The following is a 20,911-nucleotide window of genomic DNA, read 5'->3' as shown; positions in this document are numbered from 1 at the left end:
ACCATACCGGCCCAGTGGGCCATAGTACCCCTTCGCCCACCCACCTTGAGCTCTGCACCCTTATAGAGCGGAGGAATGTAGGGTTGGGAAAGAGGAACTCCCAAGTTCCCAGCCTCCCATCACCCATTCTCTCCTCACACGCAGCGCTCCACAGCCTCCCAACTGTCCCTTACACCACCCGAAGGGGCTGCGCGGAGGCCGGGACTTCGGCGGAGCTCCGCAGCGGGCCTCGCTCCGAGTCCCGGGGGAACCGGGGGACCGGGGTTCGCACGCTCGCTCATCGATTGGCACTGCCTTGCTCATCCAGCTCCAGTCGCAGGGAAACCGCTCCGAGACTTGGGGAGTCTGGCTGTGCGAGAAGGGGACTGGGGAGCAAGGCAGGCCGGCCAGGGGATTGCCGATCGCACGGATGAGCGCGGCTGCCGGCTCGCGTACTGTCTGGCGGGTGGCGGCGCCAGCCAGCCAGTGCCGCGGCAGGCCGGATTGGCGCGGCAGCCTCGCCTCGAGCCCGTGCCTTATCTGTCTGCCCCGGGGAGGGCAGCCCAGCGCACGGGTTCTCACGCCGCCCTCGGGGTAGGGGTAGGGGTGGGGGCGGGAGCAAGGCAGAAGGAGGGAGGCAGCACGGGCAGCGGCCCCTCCCCTCCTCCTCCCGCCGCGGAGAGTGCAGGGAGCAGCCGGGGGCTCGGCGGCGGCGGCAGCAGCGTCTGGCCCCAGCTCCTCCTCCTCTTTTTCCTCCTCCTCCATCGCCTCGCTCCCTCCATCTGCCGTGGTTATGGCCCGTCGCTGGAGCACAAAAGAGTCTCCGAGGTGGAGGTCTGCGCTGGTCTTGCTTTTCCTCGCCGGGGTGTACGGTAGGTGTCCGCGCCCCCGAGCCCCGCTGACCGAACAAAGCTGGGGCGACCCTGGGCCCCAGGCCTCCAGGACAGGGGTTTCCCGGGAGAACCGGGGAGAGACCCTGGGTGCCTGCGGGACAAAGACCCGGAGAGGGCTTAGATGCAGGGCAGGGGGTGGCCCCGTGCGGAGATGCTTTCGTACTCCTGCCCACCTCCAGACCCTCTGGGTGCTGGAGAGGGGCTTGGGCGCCCGGCCGGGGGGAGCCCCAATCGAGCAGGGGGGTGGCCGGCGGACTTCCCGACCTGGGTTGGAGGGCCCCTTGCACGACCTACCCACACAACGATGTACGACTATGAGAAAGAAGGGGAAGTCGCCCCTGCCGCTGCCGGGACGGTCCTGCCAACCCTCGACCTTTTCTCGGGGTTAGGAAGTTCTCTCCCAGCGAAATTCCCACCGCAGCAGCCACCCCCGCCCCCCCTTCCCCTAGTCCTGGAAAAGCAGCCGACTGCTCTCTTCGCATCTCTGCTCCCGGGTGTGCGGGATCCTGTTCCTGCCCCCGGAGCACCACGCGGGAGAAGGCCAGAAAATAGTTTCCAGCCCCACCTCAGTTGCTCTCTCTGGGTGCAAACGTGTCTGCGCCGACCCCTGTTTCATTTGTCATTTCATCCATCATTGCCCGCTAATGCTGTAACTGTCGCTTTATTCCAATCTGTGGATTGGGTTCTTTACCCTGTATTCCTTGGAGGTTAAGAGAACACTGAAGATGGTGGGGGAGAACTAAGCTTTGTATTTCACTAGGGTCCGAACGAGATCTAAGGAACTGATTGGAAAGACCGAACATTGTATGAGAGACTTGAGTTCCACTACTGACTTAACCGTTCTTAGTTTATCTGACATCGTGGTCGGTGTTTCAGAAAGCGCCGCTGTTAACCTTGACTTTTTGGAGTGGTGCTTTGATTTCTCCAGAAGGAAATAATCAGAAGCTACCCTTCCACGGTTAAATTTTACTTGTAAAAAGTCTAAGTCATTTGCCACAAACACAATACCTATGGTAGTGGCGATCGAGTTTGGTCAACATGTAATTCATGAGCTAGTATTAACTCCTTTTCAAAGCATTTTGTCTCTTGGATTAAATGGGATAGTAACTTTTAAAACCCGGGAAATTACACATGAAGAATGTAATGAACTATGAAATTAACTGACAGCCAAGAAATAGTTTGGGGGCATGACTCAGAATGTATTGCTGCCTAAGCTGATTGATACATTATTATTCTTGGTGAGGGGCGAGGTTTGGCCCTCATTTAATGTGATAATTGCCAGTGGTGTGCCTGTGTGTGACCAGAAAACCCAGCGCATGACTTTTGTGAGTTGCATCTAGTGACTGTGATCCCTACTTGCCTGGTGACTTGTGGGTGTGGGTGCACACCAGAGAAATCAATAAGCTGTTATGTTGTGTCTTCTAGCCTGAAGGTGAGTACAGTTCTGCTCTGGGTATAGTAATGGCCCGGAGAGAGAAGAAAGTGAGGAGGCTCTTTAATCTAAGGTGATTAGGAGTGTCCAGCTTTATCCTCAACTATAATCAGACCTGAATTTTAGTGATGTCTGATCAGTCTGGATAAATAAATGAGTTCTTTTGCTCTTCTGTCATTAAAACCAATGTCATTAGTGTAGTGTTTGAACTAAAAGTCTTCTTGTGTCTAGGCATAAGAGGCATGAGCCCCATAATTTGTCTCGGTACATTCTTTTGTATTTGTAAACAAAACGACTTTCTGATGGGTGCTTATCAAAGGTTTATGGTTTTGGAATTTGTGTTTAGGGAGGAATTGTTAGGAGGCAAAGATTGAAACTTCTTTTTCCAACAATGTGGGACCAAATTATAAAACCAGCAAGGGATTTTGCCAAGGGTTGATGTCTCAAGCCACAAGAACTTTCAAAGTATAAGAAAAAAGGAGGTTGTGAGCCCGGCAGAACATTAAACTGTGAGCAGAGATTAAAGGAGCCCTTTACCCTGCAACTGGGGAAATTCTCTTTATAGCTGCGGTTTTTGTCCTCTTCTGTTTCTCCCACCATATTGGGTTTATATAGAGAATAATACTATGGGGGAGGGGTGCTTCCATAATACTAGTGAGGTTTAATTTGAATATGCACTAGCTGTAAAATGAGTAGTGGGTTCATACTGAGCAATACCCATCACCTTAAAATAGCTGTCGTGTATGATACTGTCCCTTATACATCAACTGTTGTTTTTTTAAGTGGCTTCAAAAATGATTAGAAAGCTCTGTTAAAACAACCAAGCGTTCAGAGTAACTCTTAACGTAGACCCAGTGAAGAAAAGGAGGTTCATTGGTCAGTATTTAGTCAGTTCCAATTAACTAGCTCTTCAGAGTAACTCTTATCTATTACCTACAGTATTAAATGGCTCTAAATTGTACCTTGAATCCTTGAAACATTTCATACGTCCTCTTTTTTAAAATCTTTATTTTGGTGTTTAGTCTCTTCACATGGCCATTTTAATGGACTGTGTGACTATTATATGCGACCATTTTAGTGGAATAATGTGACTATTATACTCCAAGTTACTTTTCTGAATACCAAAGCCTTATTTGAAACTCTGAATTGTGATAGGGAATACTGTTAATGTTCTCTAGACGTAATTGTTCAAGGACCAATCATTGCCTTTCAGGAGCTGCTACTTTGAATGTTCCTGATAGCTGATAGAAAGTAAAGGTTGATTTGAAAGTTTGGGGGATAATAACATTGGTGGGGGAAACCGTGAGCCTTGCTGGACATTGTTTTAGGCCTGCTGTACAAGGTGAAGGTTCTTCATAATTCCAGTAAGGATGTCTGGCTTTAATAGATGTAAGGAGGTTTCTAAAACTGTCTCCTTCTCCGCAAAAGCTGTTATTTGGTAGAGCAATGATTTGGTAACTGTTAACAGTTTCATTGCTCCATCTTTTTCCCTCTGTTTGTCTCCCACATCAGTGTATTCGAACTTTTCTTTTCACAAACCCTCCTAAAGTGTATATTAAATTACTCACGGCCTACAAAACAAACCTCATGAAGCAATACTTACCCTCACTACCTGGGATGCACCCTAACATCTCATATTCTGTTTAACCTCTCACTCCTCCTGTCTTCCTTGGCTGGTTTGGGTTGATTAAGTGATTTTTGGACCCACTAGTAGATTGCAATCTGTAATTGTAATTTGAAGAACACTGCCCTACACGAAGATTTAAAATGTAACTTAAAATGTTTGTTGTATTTGTGTATCCTTTACAATAACCTTAGAGAAGGTTAGTTTTGGTTACTTACTGCCAGAACGTTTGGTACCAGTTAGAACTCTTCCTGGCATATACTGGCTGACCTGTGATGAAATCTCCTTTAAACTGGATTTCAGCTTATTATAGTCAGAAGTCTTTCCTGTGCATGGTACTGTTTTACAATATATGCTGGGTAGCATAAGATATTCTTTTTAACTCTTACAGTTTATATCTAATGAGCAAATCTTTTCCCATGAATTTTATAGACCATTCAGTAGCTTTTGATACATTTTCAGTTTGAGGATAGACTTAAAGTTCCAATTTTAGAAAGACAGGAGAAATAACTGGAGCATGAGAAAAAAGTCTAAACCTGATTCCAGTTTCTTCTAAACAAGTCAAGCTGGATCAACTAAAATATGTTCAGTAAAACTGAATTAACTGCTCAACATACACTCTTCCAGGGGGTTATAATCCCAGTTATATCCAGAGCCTACAGAGACCATGAAGGTACACAGCACATATCACAAACTTCTAGGTGGTTATCAGGCAGAAAGTAGCAAGTGACCTTTTCAGAGGAGCGACCACATTCCGGGAAGGCGATGGAAGAGGTTCGAACGAGGTGTGGTACATGATTTAGGTGGTTTATAGAAAGTACAGTCTCTGAAGAAAGCATAAGAGTGATGTCATGCTGGCAGTTCGCATTAGTTAACTGTTTGGAAATGCATTAGAAAATGTTTGGAAAGAAAAGACTGACTTTTGTGGTTAGAAAACTTAAAGCTTATCAAGAAAATGAGGAAACAAGAGAACCTTTTGTGTTTTCAATCTGAGATGTTTTTGTGGCTGGGGTTTGTTGTTTTTTCTTGCATATTATCAATGATATAATTTAATGAATAAAAGATTTTAAAAGGAGATAAACATTTAATATAGATGAGACCTACAAATTTAAATAATTAGAACATTTTTATTGCAGAATTTTATTTATTTAAATTTTTTAAAATTATGTTTTATTGATTATACTATTATAGTTGTCCTGATTTTGGCCTTTTGCCCCCACTTCACTCAGTATTCCCCCACTCCCTCAGGCAGTCCCACCACCGTTGTTCATGTCCGTGGGTCATGCCTGTAAGTTCTTTGGCTACTCCATTTCCTCCACTTTACATCCCCATGGCTGTTCTGTACCTACCGGTTTGCATTTCTTAATCCCCGCACCTTCCCCCACTCCTTTCACATCTGGCAACCATCAAACACTCTCTGTAGCCGTGATTCTGTCTATGTTCTTCTTGTTTGCTTAGTTTCTTCTTTAGATTCAGTTGTTGATAGGTACCTATTTTTCGCCATTTTATTGTTCATAATTTTAGTCTTTTCTTAAATAAGTCCCTTTAACATTTCATATAATAATGTTTGGTGATGATGAGTTCCTTTGGTTATTTCTTGTCTGGGAAGCTCATCTGTCTTGTGATTCTAAATGATGGGGTTGCTGGGTAGAGCAGTCTTGGCTGTGGGTCCCTGCTTTTCATGACTTTGAATATTTCTTGCCAATCCCTTCTAGCCTGCAGAGTTTCTTTTGAGAAACCAGCTGATGGTCTTATAAAAACTCCCCTGTAGATAACTAACTGCTTTTCTCTTGCTGCTTCTGTCCTTCTCTCTTTATTTTTAACCTTTGGCATTTTAATTTTGGTGTGTCTTGGAGTGGGCCTCTTTGCATCCATCTTGTTTGAGCCTCTCCTGTGTTTTCTGGGCTTGCATGTCTGTTTCCTTCACCAGATTAAGGATGTTTTCTTTCATTATTTTTTTCAAATAGATTTCGAATTTCTTGCTCTTTCTCTTCTCCTTCTGGCATCACCTATGAAGCGAATGTTGGACCTCTTTAAGGTGTCCCAAAGGCTACTTATACTATCATTTTTTTATTCTTTTTTATTCTTCTTGTTCTAATTGGTTGTTTTTTGCTTCCTCATGTTCCAAATCATTGACTTGGTTCTCTGGTTCATCCATTCTACCAGTGTTTCTTTGTAAATTGTTCTTATTTCAATTAGTGTATCCTTCATTTCTGATTGGATCATTTTTGTGCTGTTGAGGTCCTCACTAAGTTTCTTGAGCATCCGTATAACCAGTGTTTTGAATTCGATATCTGTTAGAGTTCAGAACAGATATCTTTATTTGCTTATCTCCATTTCATTTGGCTCTTTTTCTGGCGTCCTGGTCTGTTTTTTCATTTTAGCCATGTTCTTTGTCTCCCTGTTTTGACAGCCTCCCTATGTTTGTTTCTATGTATTAGGTAGGGCTGCTTTGACTCCTGTCTTGGTAGCATGGCCTAAGGTAGTAGGTGTCCTATAGGGTCCAGTGGCACAGCCTCCCCTATCACCCAAGCTGGCTGCTTGAGGTGCACCCTTTGTGTGGGCTGAGTACACTTTCCACTTATAGTTGAGCCTTGGTTGCTATTGGCAGATCAATGGGAGGGATTTACCCAGGCCAATCTGCTGTGCAGGATAGGGTTTAGGAAGTTGTGAATCATGAGCTAAAACCAGCCATTCATATGGAAAAGCAGCTTAGGTGGGCCAGTAAGTTGGGTGGTGCAGAGTCTCTGGGAATCTCCAAAGCGGGTCACACAGTGTTAGCCAGGCCAATGAAGTGTCAGATATGGCACCAGCTTGCCAGCTCTATTGGGGGGGAGGTTTAGAAAAGGGACAACAACCTCTGTTCTCCTTGATGCCAGACACTTCAGTTCCTCCCTTTATGCCACTGGTGCCCTTCAAGCTGCTGCCCCAGTGCTGGAGCTTGAGGGAATGAGTCTGAGTAGGTGAGTGTGTGTGGGGGTTAGGAGGAACTGCTTGGGGCTCCAGCAGTTTCTTCCATCCACTCAGTCACCACTGGTTTTTGCAGCCAGAAGCTGTGGGGACTTATCTTCCTGGGCTGGGGGCTCTGGTATAGATCTGGGACTCCTCACTTCTAAGACATCCCTCCCAAATTTTTATCCACCACACATGGGTAAGGGACCACCAGCCCATTCCACATCTGTGCCCCTCCTACCAGTCTGGACGGTCGTGGTTTCTTTACTTCTGTAATTTTTAGACTTCCATAAAACTCGACTTCTGATGGTTCTGGATGATGGTTGTTCTATATTTTAGTTGTAATTTTGGTGTGGTTATAGGAAGAGGCAAGCCATATCCACCTGTGATGCCATCTTGACCAGAAGTCCCAGAAGTTCAGAGTGGGAGTAATTCTCGCTCTTGCTGCATGTCATATAGATAAATGAGGGTTGTTCTAAACTTAGGAATTGGAGTTGATTTAATGATCTCCAGTTTCTAAAGTCACCATTCTTTCCTGTTTCTCCTCTTTATCTCCTCACCATCCTGCCCTACTACCGTTTGGGGGAGGGTGACTAGTAAGAGATATATGTACAACACTTATTCCCATTTTCTAAGGTGTAGGATCAGATCCCGCAAATACAAATTACCAACCTATCTGTTCAGATGCATGTCATCTGCCTTTTTAAGTAGATGCCATATATATGTGTGTGTGTATGTATATGTATATATGTATGTACATATATATATATATATATCCATCTGTGCAGATTAGTTGCAATACTAAATTAGCTTGGGGACTTCTTACTGTTTAAGCTATAGAAAGAAGGGAAGGAAACTAGCATTTATTAAATTAGGTTTATAACATCAAATTCAGTTCAGATACTGTGCTTGGTCTTTAATCATTGCCAGTTGATCGTCATTAGGTCTCACTTAGGTATCCTATATAAGGTATTTCTTTTTTATGGAAGAGGAAATGGAAAGTCAGAGAAGTCATGACTTAGGAGTAAACCCTAGGAAGCAGTAGAGCCAAAATTGCAACCTAATCCTGCCTGTCTCTTCACTCATGGGTTTGCTTAGCAAATACTCATTGAGCTCTTATGTCTGGCACTTTGTAAAGCACCATGATAGTCATAGTTTCTGCCCTCACAGGGTTACAGTCTAGTGACTACGTTGTCATAAGCTCTCTAGAGGAACAAGGGTCAGAGAGAGTAACAGACACAGAGTACTTAGAGGAAGGCGTGCTTGTTGAGACGTGTGTAAGACCTAAAGGATAGTATCTACTCGTGTTACAATTGGGATAAGAGAGCCTTGCACATGGGAACAACATGTGAAAGACCCAGAATCACGAGAGAGATGCTGTGTAGGAGGTGGTGTGCTGCAGGTAAATGAGTAAGATCGTGATGGCTAGAACACAGTGGTCATAGGGAGAATGGCAGGTAAACATGGAATCCTAGGCAGGAACTCGGATCTTGGAAAACCAAGGTAAAGAGTTTGCGTTTATTTTGAGTATAATTATTAAAGAGGTTGAAGTGGCATAATTTGACTTCTGTTTTTGGAAACGGTCACTTTTGCCACTGTGGGGAGGGTTGTTACAAAGTAGGCAAGATAGAGATCGGATGATGATTAGGTTTGGACTATATTCCAGGTGAAAGACACAGAAGCTTGGGCCAACATAGTAATAGTGGAAATAGGAGAGTGTGGACTGTCCTTTTGGTAGGGAAAAGGGGAGTTCTTTCTCTCTTGTCACGAGAAGGAAGGAGAAGATACTGGTGCAAGTGTACTTAGGTCTGTGGGTTTGGAGGTGGGAAGATGATGTCCCTAAAGAATCAAACTTGAGATCATCAGGTAACAGTGAAGAGAAGGGATGAGAGACTGAGAATGATTTCTGCTTCCACAGCAGAACAGCTCAGACCCTTAGGAAGTTAAGCCCCTATTACATAATCCAACAAGGAGAAGTCTAAGAACAGTCAGGGCAAGAGGGGAGAGACACTCTGCTGTGGGGAGGGGTTGTGCAACACAGGATGAGAAGGGTGAGGACCTAAGTTACAGGGGAGAGACTGGAGCCTTCTCTGGAGAACCCAGCTCTAAGGACTGTTATTTATGTCAGTGAAATAAGTACAGAACCTAACCTCTACAGTATTTTAAGAGTATTTCAGGCAGGCAATAAAGGGTGGGGAAAAAAGATAGATTTTAAGGACTTTTTGCCCACGTTAAATGACTTATACTAAGTGATCTATTAAAGATTGCTTTATGTCTTAGAAGAGTCAAGAATGCATTGATTAGAGACTTTCAGACATTTTAGAAAAGTAAAGTGACCTTTAACCTTTCCCCAGGATTGTATAGTTTATTTATAGAAGATGTAACTTTACAAGGTCCTGAAACTTTAAAAGAAATGAAGGTGACAGTTTTCTAGTTTTCTCTGAAGTATTTGGTAACTCACTGCCCTGCTATTGGTTTGGTAAAGAAGTTACATTGTTTTAGTTGGTCAGAAGGTTGTGGGTTATTGTTAAGAAGTTACGTTGTTTTATTCTCATTTGTTTACCATTGAATGAGAGTAACATGATACCTACCTTTAATTCGCTTACATTTCAGTTTTTAGAGAAATGGGAAATGGTACCAGTCTTTTAATATTGAGATTAATTGGAGCATAGTAAGATGTTTAGTTGTTGGAATTTATCTTTCAAATATAAGGTAAAGAAAGTAATCCTTTCTCATCTGACTCTCTTGATTGTTAAGGCATCTTTTAGGTTTTAAGTTAGTGAATTAAAGAAAAGATGAATCTTTGTATCTGGTATATTCTGAAATAGAATTCAGTGTCTTGAAATTATAATTGCCTATTCTAATGACACTTAAAATCATTTACCAAGAATTAGAACACAGAACTCCTTTACAAAAAATTGTGTTGCTTAAATTGTTGAAATAACTGTGGACCCTGAGAAAGAAGATACCTACTAAAAAGGGTGCCTGGTGGCTTACTGGGCTCAGATTTAAACAGACAAAAACAGCTCAGCAGCCTTGTAAACGGTACTTCAGGGAGAAGCCTGCACTGAACTGCCTGCCTGCATTGTGTTTCTGCCATCTGAGCCAGCCCTTACAAAGAATTCCTGGAATCCAGTTTCAACCTGTAGGACCCAGGCTTTCCCCATCCAATTGAAGCTGCATAGCTATAGGCCCCATCAGTTACATCAGACTGGCTCCATTTTGACCAATCAGGACAACAGTGCCTTTTGGACCAATCAAACTGCAAGAATTTGGAGTCCTCATTTGTATGAGGACAGACCTATCAGGGCCCTGGGGAGACTTCTATCTATATAAGTCAGCTCCTCTCTGGGTCTGAGAGCGGACTTTCCCTTTCCACCCCAGACAGCATTTCCCCAGCTTGAGCAGAAACAGCGAAAATGTCTCCCTGGAGCAGAGCAAAGCTGACCAGCCTGGAAAAGGACAAGAGCTATCTCCCCGGAGTGGGCTGGGCCCAGGTCCTCCTCACAGCCATGCTGTATCACAATCGAGCCGTTGGCACTGAACCAGGTTCCTTATTCACTGCATTCCAAGTTGTGTTGACATAACTCTGTGAAGGAGGTATTCCTAGGAACTGAAACTTTGAAAGTAGTGGTGTTGCCTAAGGTTCACATCTCTACTGCTGTTTATTTCTTGTGGCGGTCCGTTATTTTTTGTCTACATTATTGTTACAGCCCCCATCTACTCCTGACTCAATCTAGTCTTGTCCTGATTCAATCATATCACATATAGCAGCCGCCAGAGTGATTTTTCTAAAGTACAGAAATGATTATGTAACTTTCTTGCTTAAAACCCAACAATAGTTTGCTATTCTTAAAATACAAGAATAACTCAGGAGGCCCTTCATGATCTGCCTAGTTTGTACCTTTCTTGTCCCTTGTCACTCTCTTTACCCACTGCTCCCATCCCTTTTACCATGTCCCTGCCACACTGAACACATTTCTCTTGTCCCCTGGCCTTTGCACACACTGTGTTCTCTGCCTGGCTTTATCTTCCTTCCTCCACCACTTTCTTATCTAGGTTAACTCCTGCCTGCTTTTCAGCTTTTCTCTATATGTTGCCTCCTTTGGGGGGTCTTTCCTAGTTCCTCAAAACTAGGTGCCCTTCTCATAAGCATCTCAGACTGTTCTTAAGTGCAGTATTGGCATTGGCCTGTTCCACTTCTGTTTCCCCATGGGCAGTGCTGTCCAGTAGGCATATACAGTAGCCCCCCCCCCCCACCTTTCCACAGTTTCTCTTCTGCAGTTTCGGTTAGTCATGGTTTGACACCATAAAGTAAAATATTCCAGAAATAAACAATTCAAAAGCTTTAAGTTGTGCACCAGTCTAAGTAGCATAACAAAATCTCTAACTCTCTTGCTCCATCCTGCCCAGGACGTGAATCATCGTCCCTTAGTCCAGCGTATGTGCATCGTATGTACTCACCCATTAGTCATTTAGTAGCCACCTCGATTTTCAGAGTAATTGTTGCCACATCACTGTGCTTGTGTTCAAGTAACTCTTATTTTACTTGGTAATGGCCCTAGCACAAGAGTAGTGGTGCTGGCAATTCGGATATATCAAAGAGAATCTGTCAAGTTGTGCCTCTAAGTGAGGAGGCATGCCTATATAGGGAAAACAGTATATGGAGAGTTTGGAAATATACACAGTTTCAGGCATCCACTGGGGGTCCTGGAAAGCATACTATGAGCCTCAAATGTAAGTTATATATATAAATTTTCTAGTAACCACATTAAAAAGAAAAAACTGGTGACATTAATGGTAATATATATAACCTGGTGTATCTCAAATGTCACTTTGACATGTAATCAATAGAAAATAATTTTTCATACCAAGTCTTCAGAATCCAGTGTAAATTTTATTCTTATAGCCCATTTTCATCAGCCCATTTCAAATGCTTAATAGCCACTTTGGAAAATAGTGTTTATTAAAACTGGATTAAACACACCCTGTGATCTAGCAGTTCTGCGCCTAGGTATAAACTCAGCAGAAGTGGGAACATAATGTGCACCAAAAGTCTTGTACAGTAATATTCATGGTATCCTTATTTGTTATAGTTCCAGACCAGAAACAGCCCATATGTCCATCAGCAAAAGAATGGATGGGTTCATTTTGGTGTATTCACTTAAGGGTAAACTATACAGCAGTAGTTCTCAAACTTTTAGGTCTTGGGACCCCACACTAATTGAGGAATTTAAAGAATGCTTTTTTTATAGGACAGATGTATGTTTTTAAATAGATATTAAAATTGAAGGATTATAAAATACTTAAAATGACCTAATAAACCCATTACCTATGACCATAAATTGTATAAATTAATTATGTTAAATGACAAATAGCTACATATTTTGCAAAACAAAAAAAATTAGAGTAGAATTGCTATACATTTTTTCAAGTTACTGTAATGTCTGACTTAATAGAAGACAGATGATTTCTCATCCCTGCTTCTGAGGTTGGTCTCTGGTAACATATTTTGGTTGAAGTGTAGGGAGAAAGTCTAGCTTCATGTAGATACATGGTTGTAAAGGAGAAAGTGTTTCAATAGCCTTTTTGGGTAAGTGAATATTCTTTGAAGCTATACTAGAACTTTAAAAAAATTAGGTATAACATGGAATCTGAAATGACATCATTGAACTTTCTGTGTTCTGTTAAACTCTGAAAGGATCTTGGGGACACCCTGGAGTCCACTGACCACACTTTGAGAATAACTTGGTACACAGTAATGGGAAAACAGAGGAATGAGCGAACTACTGGTATAGATAGCGTGGGTGAATTTCACATGTTGACCAGGTGAAGTCAGACACTAAATCACAGGTGCTCTGTGATTACAAGAAGTTAGAGTACCGGGGGCTAGCACTCTGTTGGAGGGGGCAGCGGAGTAGTGATGGAGAGGGGTGCTAGGATAGCTTTTGGGCTGATGGCTATATTCTGTGTCTTGACCTAAGTGATAGTGCAGTGTTTTTTTGGTGATAACTTGTGGAACTGTAAACTTTCAATTTGTACATTTTTGTATGTATATTTCAATTAGAACTAATAGAGCTTTTTTTTTTTTAAAAAAAGAGCAGTATTCAAAAATGATATCCTTAGAAGGTTTTCTGATAATTTAGATTCTCTATTGTTGTGCTTTTTGTTTTTGTCCTTCTTTGATATTTTTCTATGTTGATAATCAAAAACATTTTTAAATGTTCTACTTTGTAAAATTTCAAACATTTTCAAAAATAAGGAAACTAGTGTAACTAACCTGATGTCCCCAACATCCAGCTTCAAAAACTGATCATTGTCTGGCCAGCTTTGTTTTATCTAGACTTCCGTCTCTTCCCTAATCACAAATGATTTTGAAGCAAATCCCAGATATCTAATAGATTTATACTTCGGTGTGCAAGCTTAAAAAAAAAAGCAACTTAAGCCCAATACCCTTATCACATTAAAAAAATTAACAGTTCCTATTCATCATCAAATGTATAGCCATGTACATACGACCTGGTTGTCATAAAACATGAATTTTTCAAAACTGTTTGGATTAAGACCCACATAAGGTCCATTCTCTGCAATTGTTGATAGTAGTTGTCTTAATTTAATGGTTTCCTATGTCCTTTCTTTTTAAAAAAAATTCTAAATGATATTTGATACAGCTTTATGGTATTATTAATCAAATTATGCTATCCCTTAGATTCCTATATTAACAGTTTTTTGAGAATGGGTGTTGAAATTTGTCACATAACTTTTTTCCTTTCCAAGGCAATCGTAAGGTATTTACGCTGGTTTGAGTTATGTAAGTGAAACATACCTAACCTAATGCCAGGTAGTACCAATTGAATAAATGAATTCATTTATCCATGAATGGAGTAAGTTACAGTCATGTGTCCTAATGTTGAACTGTTTTTGTATGTATGGAATAGGCTATGGAAAGTTGGTGATGCTGTATTACCTTTTAATCTGAAATACATTTGCTAATTACTTTGTAGACTCTGTTCATATTTACGAGATCACTCAGTCAGCCTGTAATCAGTCCTCGCTTGCTTCCTCCCTCCACTTTTCTTTCTCTCCCTGTGCTCTAAACTAATCCCTCTCCTCCTGCCTGATTTTCCTATCTGATAATCCATTCTTTTAGATACACTTGTAACCTTTTGGTAGTTTTTGTCAATTTCAGTGGTCAGAACAGTGTAAAAGGTTTTAGTGTTTTAGTTGTGATTATTTTGCCCTGTAAGATTAGGAAAGTAGAGTAAGTGTTTATGAACTATGTGGGTGCTGTGATAGGAAAGCAAGAATTGACAACTTTGTTCTGCAGACAGGAGAAATGCTTTCATTTCTAGTGTAGTTAAACTTTGTTTCACTAAGGAAGATAAAAGAGATGAGTCTATAAGAAGAGATCCCTTCTTATGAATGGACCTTACCACCAAACCAAGCCAATAAGATAACTTAGTGGAGATGGATTGGTCCCATGGGAAGTGGGGTCTGAAGGAAGGGTCTGGGAGGTCATTTGGGGCAGGGAGTAGAACAGAGATGCTAAATGAGCACAGAGCTCAAGTCCAAGGGTGGGACTGTTGTATTCCATCAGTTGGGTGTTTCTAGCCTGCTGGGGATTGCCCTGTAAGACCAAACTTACTTGCTGAAAAGATAGTAACCACAGAGTTGTTGTCACTGACATGATTACTTGTACCTAAGAGTGTTTTTACTCTGGTACGAAGGGCGGGAGGTTAAGGGGAAACCTACTGTTGGCACTACTAGAGTGAAATCGCTGTCAATGAATGAGGGTAAAATACAGTTCTTGTAAAAATTCCTTAGATTGTCTTTAAGTACACACCACCTGTGTTTTCCATAGTCAGTGCTAAATAGTTTGCCTTCATTATGTACAACACATCCAGTTCTCTCTCCGGCATTGGGACAGAAATTTCTTTAAACACTAGATAAAATGGTCGTATTTAGGGGCCATACGAAAAATATGAATGACAATAGATGAAATTACACAAATTAAATCTGAGTGGTATTCAGCTCCTCCACATTGCTTTTTTTCTGGCGCATTACAGTAAGGGGCCGATGTACATGGGAGTGTTAGAATCCAAACTGGAATGCATTGTTTACCCCTGCTCTTTGTTTATTTTGTCCATTTGTTTTTTATTTATTCTTTTATTCCCTGGCTTCATTAGGGGGCTAGCTACAATACAATTAAAAATAATGGAAGATATGTTTCTTAAAGGTTTGCTAGAATTTTACCCTAAAACTACAAGAGCATGGTCATTTGGGGGAATAATCCTATCTTTTCAATTTCTGCCTCTTTGAGCCAGTTTTGCTAAATACTAAGTTATATTTTCCTAGAATATTGTAATTTATCTGAATTTCTGTATTTGATTTAAAATTATAAGTAATGTTCTCTAAAAAGTATATTCTACATCTGTGACTATACCAAGATTGTCATTCCTAATACCTGTTTATTTGTTCTTTTCTTGAACAGACTTACCACAGGTTTCTCATTTTTAGATTTTCTCAAACTTTATTCCTTTCAAAATTGTCTTAACTACTCTAATTCTTTTGTCCTTCCTTTATACATTTTGGAATCAGCTTGTTTCTATCTGCAAATATCCTGCCCAGCCTTTAATAGAAGTTGTGTTAAATTTATAGATCGCTGTGTTGAGTTTTCTGATCCATGAATGCAAGTTTTCTCTGTCCATTTAGGGGCTTGATTTCTCTCATTAGTGTTTTGTGGTTTTCATCATACAGGTGTCATATGTTTTGTTAGATTTATTTATTATTGTTGTTTTTAAAGATTTTTATTTATTTTTAGAGAGGGGAAGGGAGGGAGAAAGAGAGGGAGAGAAACATCAATGTGTGGTTGCCTCCTACACACCACCCCCCACCCCCAATTGGGGACCTGGCCCTAAACCCAGGCTTGTGCCCTGACTGGGAATCGAACCCATGACTGTTTGGTTCACAGGCCTGTGCTCAATCCACTGAGCCACACCAGTCAGGGCATGTTTCATTAGATTTATACACTGAATTTTTTAACAATGGTAAACACATAGTAGTTACTGTATCCCAGGCAGTGTTCTGTGACTGTGTATTTGTGTATGTATATGTGCATTTATCTATTATAGATACACACTTACAGATTTTCTTCTCATAACAACCTTGTAGCCTAAATACCATTATTATGTTTATTTTAAAGATAAGGGACCTGAGGCACAGAGAAGTTAAGTATCTTAGCCAAGGCCACATAATTAGTAAGCGGAAGAGCTAGGATCTGAACCCAGAGAGGGCAGTTCTGAACTCTGCACTTAATAACCGTATATCACTTTTGTAGTTTTACTTAGAAACCTCCCTAAATTCAATGCAGCTTATATGCAAACTGATTAATTCCTGGTACATTTGCTGTTTTAAATTCATTACTAGAACTTGTCTGCTTGTGGTGCTGATAGATGAGCCACAGATGCCAGTTCACTAATGTTTCCTGAATTAATTTTGGTTTCCTATTAACTGAGATTTCTAAATAGCAAGATGCTGGGTTGTTGGGTTTATGCTACCTACCCTCAAGGGTTTTTTTGTGAGGCTATTAAATAACTTATGCAGATACTTTCTGTATGAGATGTTAATTTTCTTCCTCAGTAGATGGACAAAAGATAATTATAGGAACAGGAATTGGATGGCTGATAAAATTAGAAACAAAAATTAACTCAAAGAAATGCAAATAGCACATACTGATTTAGTAAATATGTACAAATCAAACTGTTCTATTAAGTGCTTTAAATTGTCAATAAAGACATGAAATAGCCTTGGCTTAGTGGATTGAGTGCCAACCTACAAACTGAACGGTCATTGGTTGGATTCCCAGTCTGGGCACATGCCTGGGTTGCGGCCAGTCCCTAGTAGCAGGCGTGCAAGAGACAACCACACATTGATGTTTCTCTCCCTCTCTTTCTCCCTCCTTTCCCCTCTCTAAAAATAAATAAACAAAATCTTTTAAAAAATAATAAAATAAAAATGTGCCTAGATGGTAATAAAATGAGTATTAACACTTGACTAGTAGAAATGGTAATTTTGGGCTGATACATTTATTGATACTACTTGACATATATCTTGGGCATTTTTTCCTTTCACTTTCTCTTCATAAATTGTTTCTTTAATATTGAATGTTAGATTGTTTGCAGTTATGTTCACATTTATAAATACTGTAATTAACAAGTTTTTATTATCTTAATTTTTATTCTCATTATGATTAAGCAATAAAAGTAGAATTATTGGGTCTAATGTTAGAGTACTTTCAAAACTCTTAATAAAAATACCTTATTTTTATTTACTGCTTACCATATGCTGGCCATTGCTTTAAATGCTATGTATACACACATGCATCTGTATATATAATCTTTATATTAAAACTGATCAGGAGCGGAACCACAGAAATGGAGATCACATGGAGGGTTAGCAACAGGGGAGTGGGAGGAGGAGAAGGGGGGAGAAGGTACAGAGAATAAGTAGCATAGATGGTATGTAGAATATAGACGGGGAGGGCAAGAATAGTATGGGAAATACAGAAACTAAAGAACTTGAGACACATGGACATAAACGAAAGGGGGGAATGGTGGAGGAGGGGTGTGCAGGGTGGAGGGGAATGAAGGGGAGAATAGGACAACTGTAATGGCATAATCAATAAAATATATTTAAAAAAGAAAAAAAACTGTGAGATGAATTCTATTTTAACTCTTTTTCAAATAACAATAAAACCAAAACAAAACCATAGAGAAATTAAATAATTTCCTAAGCTCACCCAATTAACAGCAGATTTTGTTTTCTGGAAAGACTTTACTACATTAAACTTAGAATCTAAGATTCTATATCATTTTATACCCTTAATCAGCAAGATATTACTATTCCTCATTAAAAGGATCCAAGGGTCACGGATGAATGGCTATTTCCAGTCTGGGGCAGAAACAAAAAATAAAAAGATTAAACCTGAGACATTCTGTTGTATCCCAGGGTAAGGAGACTCTTCGAGACTAGTGGTTTAAGCCAGAAGGACACAGAGGCCAAATTAAAGGGGATCCCACTGGCAAATGATGAGAGATCTTGAGTATCAGAAAGAGTAATGAAGATAGTTGAAATTTACTGAATATAGAAGAACTTCTTGGTTCATAAGAACAGACTTGTAATAAGAAACACCCCCCACCACTACAAGGGGTTACTGGACACCAGTGGTAAAAATAGGGCACTAACTCCATACCCTGAGAATGAGCAATTACAAGGAAAGAATTAAATGTTTGTCCTCCCTTTTTCTGTGTGAACTGTTTAAGGGTAAGCAAGTAACATTTGCTATGGGGAAGTTCTTTGCAGAATTTCAGTTACCGTATACAGCACGGCAGGATCAGAAAATAATGAAATGATTTATTCAGGCCACAGGCACCAGCTTCATCTAATGAAACTATTGCCCAAATGTTACGGGGGGAACTTGCTGATGGAGGGACCAAACTGCTCTGCTTGGGCCCAGTGATCGGCCTCAGCCTTAGGAGTAGGACGAGCAGAAACCATGCGCCTCCTGGATACACAGGAAACATACCACATCGGCTCTGAAGTGTCCCAGCAAAAATGTTAGACCTGTGTCAAATCAAGCTTCTACCTCTGGGGGTAGGCAGACTGTAGCCTTCTGGCCAGATCCAGCCCACTTCCTATTTTTTTTGTTTTGTGTTTCTTAATGTTTTATTGAAACACGGCTACTCGGATGCGTTTAAGACCTTCTGTGGCTGCTTTTGTGCAACGGGGACAGAGGTGAGCAGTTGTAACAGAGACCGTATGGCCCACAAAGCCTAAAATATTTGCCCTCTGGCCTTTTTACAGAAAAAGTTTGATTAGAGCTAGATGAACAAAGTTAAGTGACACAAAAAGGAGGTGACACCACTGCATGTGGGCCTCTGACAGGGCACCTGATCTCATTTTGGTAACAAGTCAGCATTGTGGAAAATAAGGGAATACTATATAGGTTAGGAGACACTTACACACAGCAACCAAGTGAAATATTGAGACTTCCTCTGGATCCTGCCTTCAAATAAGCCAAATGTGAAGAGACATTTATGACATACCCACGGAAATCTCACCATGGCCTGGCTATATTAAATGATATCAAAAGTTATCAATTTTGTTGATGTAACAACATTATAGTCAAGTAAGAGTGTCTATATTTATCTTCATTCACTTAGGGAAGCACACCTATATAATAGGGAGAGGTATATTTATATTAGGTAATTTCTAAAACGGATATGAAAAAGGATAATCCTCAACTTCATATATGATATTTTAATAGGAAAATGTCAGGTTGACAGGATCCTATTTTAAGATTCCGTGAAAGAGCAAGAAAGTTAGGAGATGAACTTTAGTAGAGGTAAATGAAAAGCTAATTATTTTCTCAGAGGGGAAAAAAAGGAATTCTTTTAATTATTAGATTGATGGGCTGGAAGCTCTTAAGAACCCAGGAGTCACTGAAGATCAAAAATGGTAAACGCATCATGCCATTGGTGTGGCTCTCCTCCCGGCTCCCCCTGCCCCGCCCGACATGTTGCTGAAGCTAATGCAGAGTCCAGTGAGTCCCTTTCAATCTAAAGACTGAAGCTGCTCAGAAGCTTTGAATAGTCACTTTCCAAACGTTTTATATTTTAACAGACAGTGGAGAGGAACAGCTCTCTACTCCTATAATCTAAATGAACAATTGGATGTGAAATCCATTTCCCCTGTGTGTTTTTGAACTTAATTCACTGATGAAAGAATGCCTGTGGTCTTCCCCGCCCCCCCCCCCATTTCTATATGCTTTTCCTTTTCTTTTATCTTCTAAGCAAATGGTAACCTGAAACCAAATTGTTACTTATACAAAGGAGGTTTCATGCTTAATTTCAAGATCTGGTTATTTTGACTTATTAAATAAATAAACATTAACTGAGGTCTCACTCTTCGTAGGAAATTGGGAAATAGGAAGGCAGGTAGAGAGAGTGAAAAATAGAGAAGAAACAAAACAAAGGGGGAAAGACTTTTTCTGCCTTTAAGACCCCCCAAACTCGTTGTAGAAGATGGGTTGTCAAATTATAACCTAAAACGGGATGACAAGGGCTGTTGTCGTAACATAGTCATGACTCGGGACTAAGTTCATTTGATGAACTGTGGGGACATTAAGGAGGACTCTGATTCATCCTGGGGAGGGTGGAGATGGATTCCTGAGCTGAGCTGACGGAATTAGGTGGGTAAGCAGTGGCAGTGCGCTGGCCTGTTCCGTGTAGAGAACGTCGTGTTCCAACCCAGAGGCAGGTGCACCAGCAAATGATACGTAAGAAGCTCCATTAGTGAGTGTAGATTCTTTCAAAAACTTTAGCTAAGGAAGGAAAGACGAAGATAAAGCAGAACCAGGAGGTGCGCTGACAAGAAAGAAGTTTCCTTTTATGGAAGAGAAAGACCTGAGTATACATACCATCAGGAGGAGACAAGGGAAACAGAAGAGAAGACAGATCTGAAGGGGAAGGAGAGAGGGACCAATGAGCGACTCCAGGATCGGGAGTGCTTTCGGATCTACTGCGAGCTCTCCTCCCATGATAGACGTTGAGAACAGCCTTCCCTCTCACTGGAGGAGTGAACCTCCATCATTTCCTGTTCTCTTGGACATTTTACTAGAGTAGAAACAAACTACTTACTGTCTCATCTCCTGTAAGTAACGAAGGTAGAAAAAGACTACAGTGTAGGTGTTGGGTGCGAAAAAGAAATGGTTGATGTCAAGCAGAACTTAATATCTACAAATGGTATTGACTAAGATTTTAATGACTTAGTAATTTCTTTTAAATGTTAAAAGTAATATACTTTAAAATTTTAAACCGTTACTGAATTTTAAATTCTGCTGTCTTTATAATTCTACCACTAAAAGGCTATTTTCCACCTCTAAGGCATTAAGAATCATTTGTTGTTATTACAAAAGCCAACACTTTCTATTTGTTCATTTGTTCATAAACATCACAGTGTATTAGCGATGCC

General features: G+C 40.9%; 1 protein-coding gene across 2 annotated transcripts in view; it reads left to right on the top strand.

The window, feature by feature from the left end:
- The first annotated feature begins 649 nt into the window (after positions 1–649).
- LRP12 (LDL receptor related protein 12) overlaps positions 650–20,911 on the top strand; it is a 72,693-nt gene continuing 52,431 nt past the window's right edge. For both annotated transcript variants that reach the window (XM_037048370.1, XM_037048369.1), the window contains exon 1: positions 650–851. In XM_037048370.1, the coding sequence (XP_036904265.1) occupies positions 773–851 (79 nt within the window). In that variant the 5' untranslated portion in view covers positions 650–772. The remainder of the gene's footprint in view (positions 852–20,911) is intronic.

Source organism: Sturnira hondurensis, unplaced genomic scaffold (assembly GCF_014824575.4).
Source record: "Sturnira hondurensis isolate 20B ecotype Veracruz unplaced genomic scaffold, ASM1482457v3 Scaffold0006413, whole genome shotgun sequence".
Classification (NCBI taxonomy): Eukaryota; Metazoa; Chordata; class Mammalia; order Chiroptera; family Phyllostomidae; genus Sturnira; species Sturnira hondurensis.
Note: the sequence above shows the minus strand (reverse complement) of the source record. Positions and strands in the feature narration are given on the sequence as shown.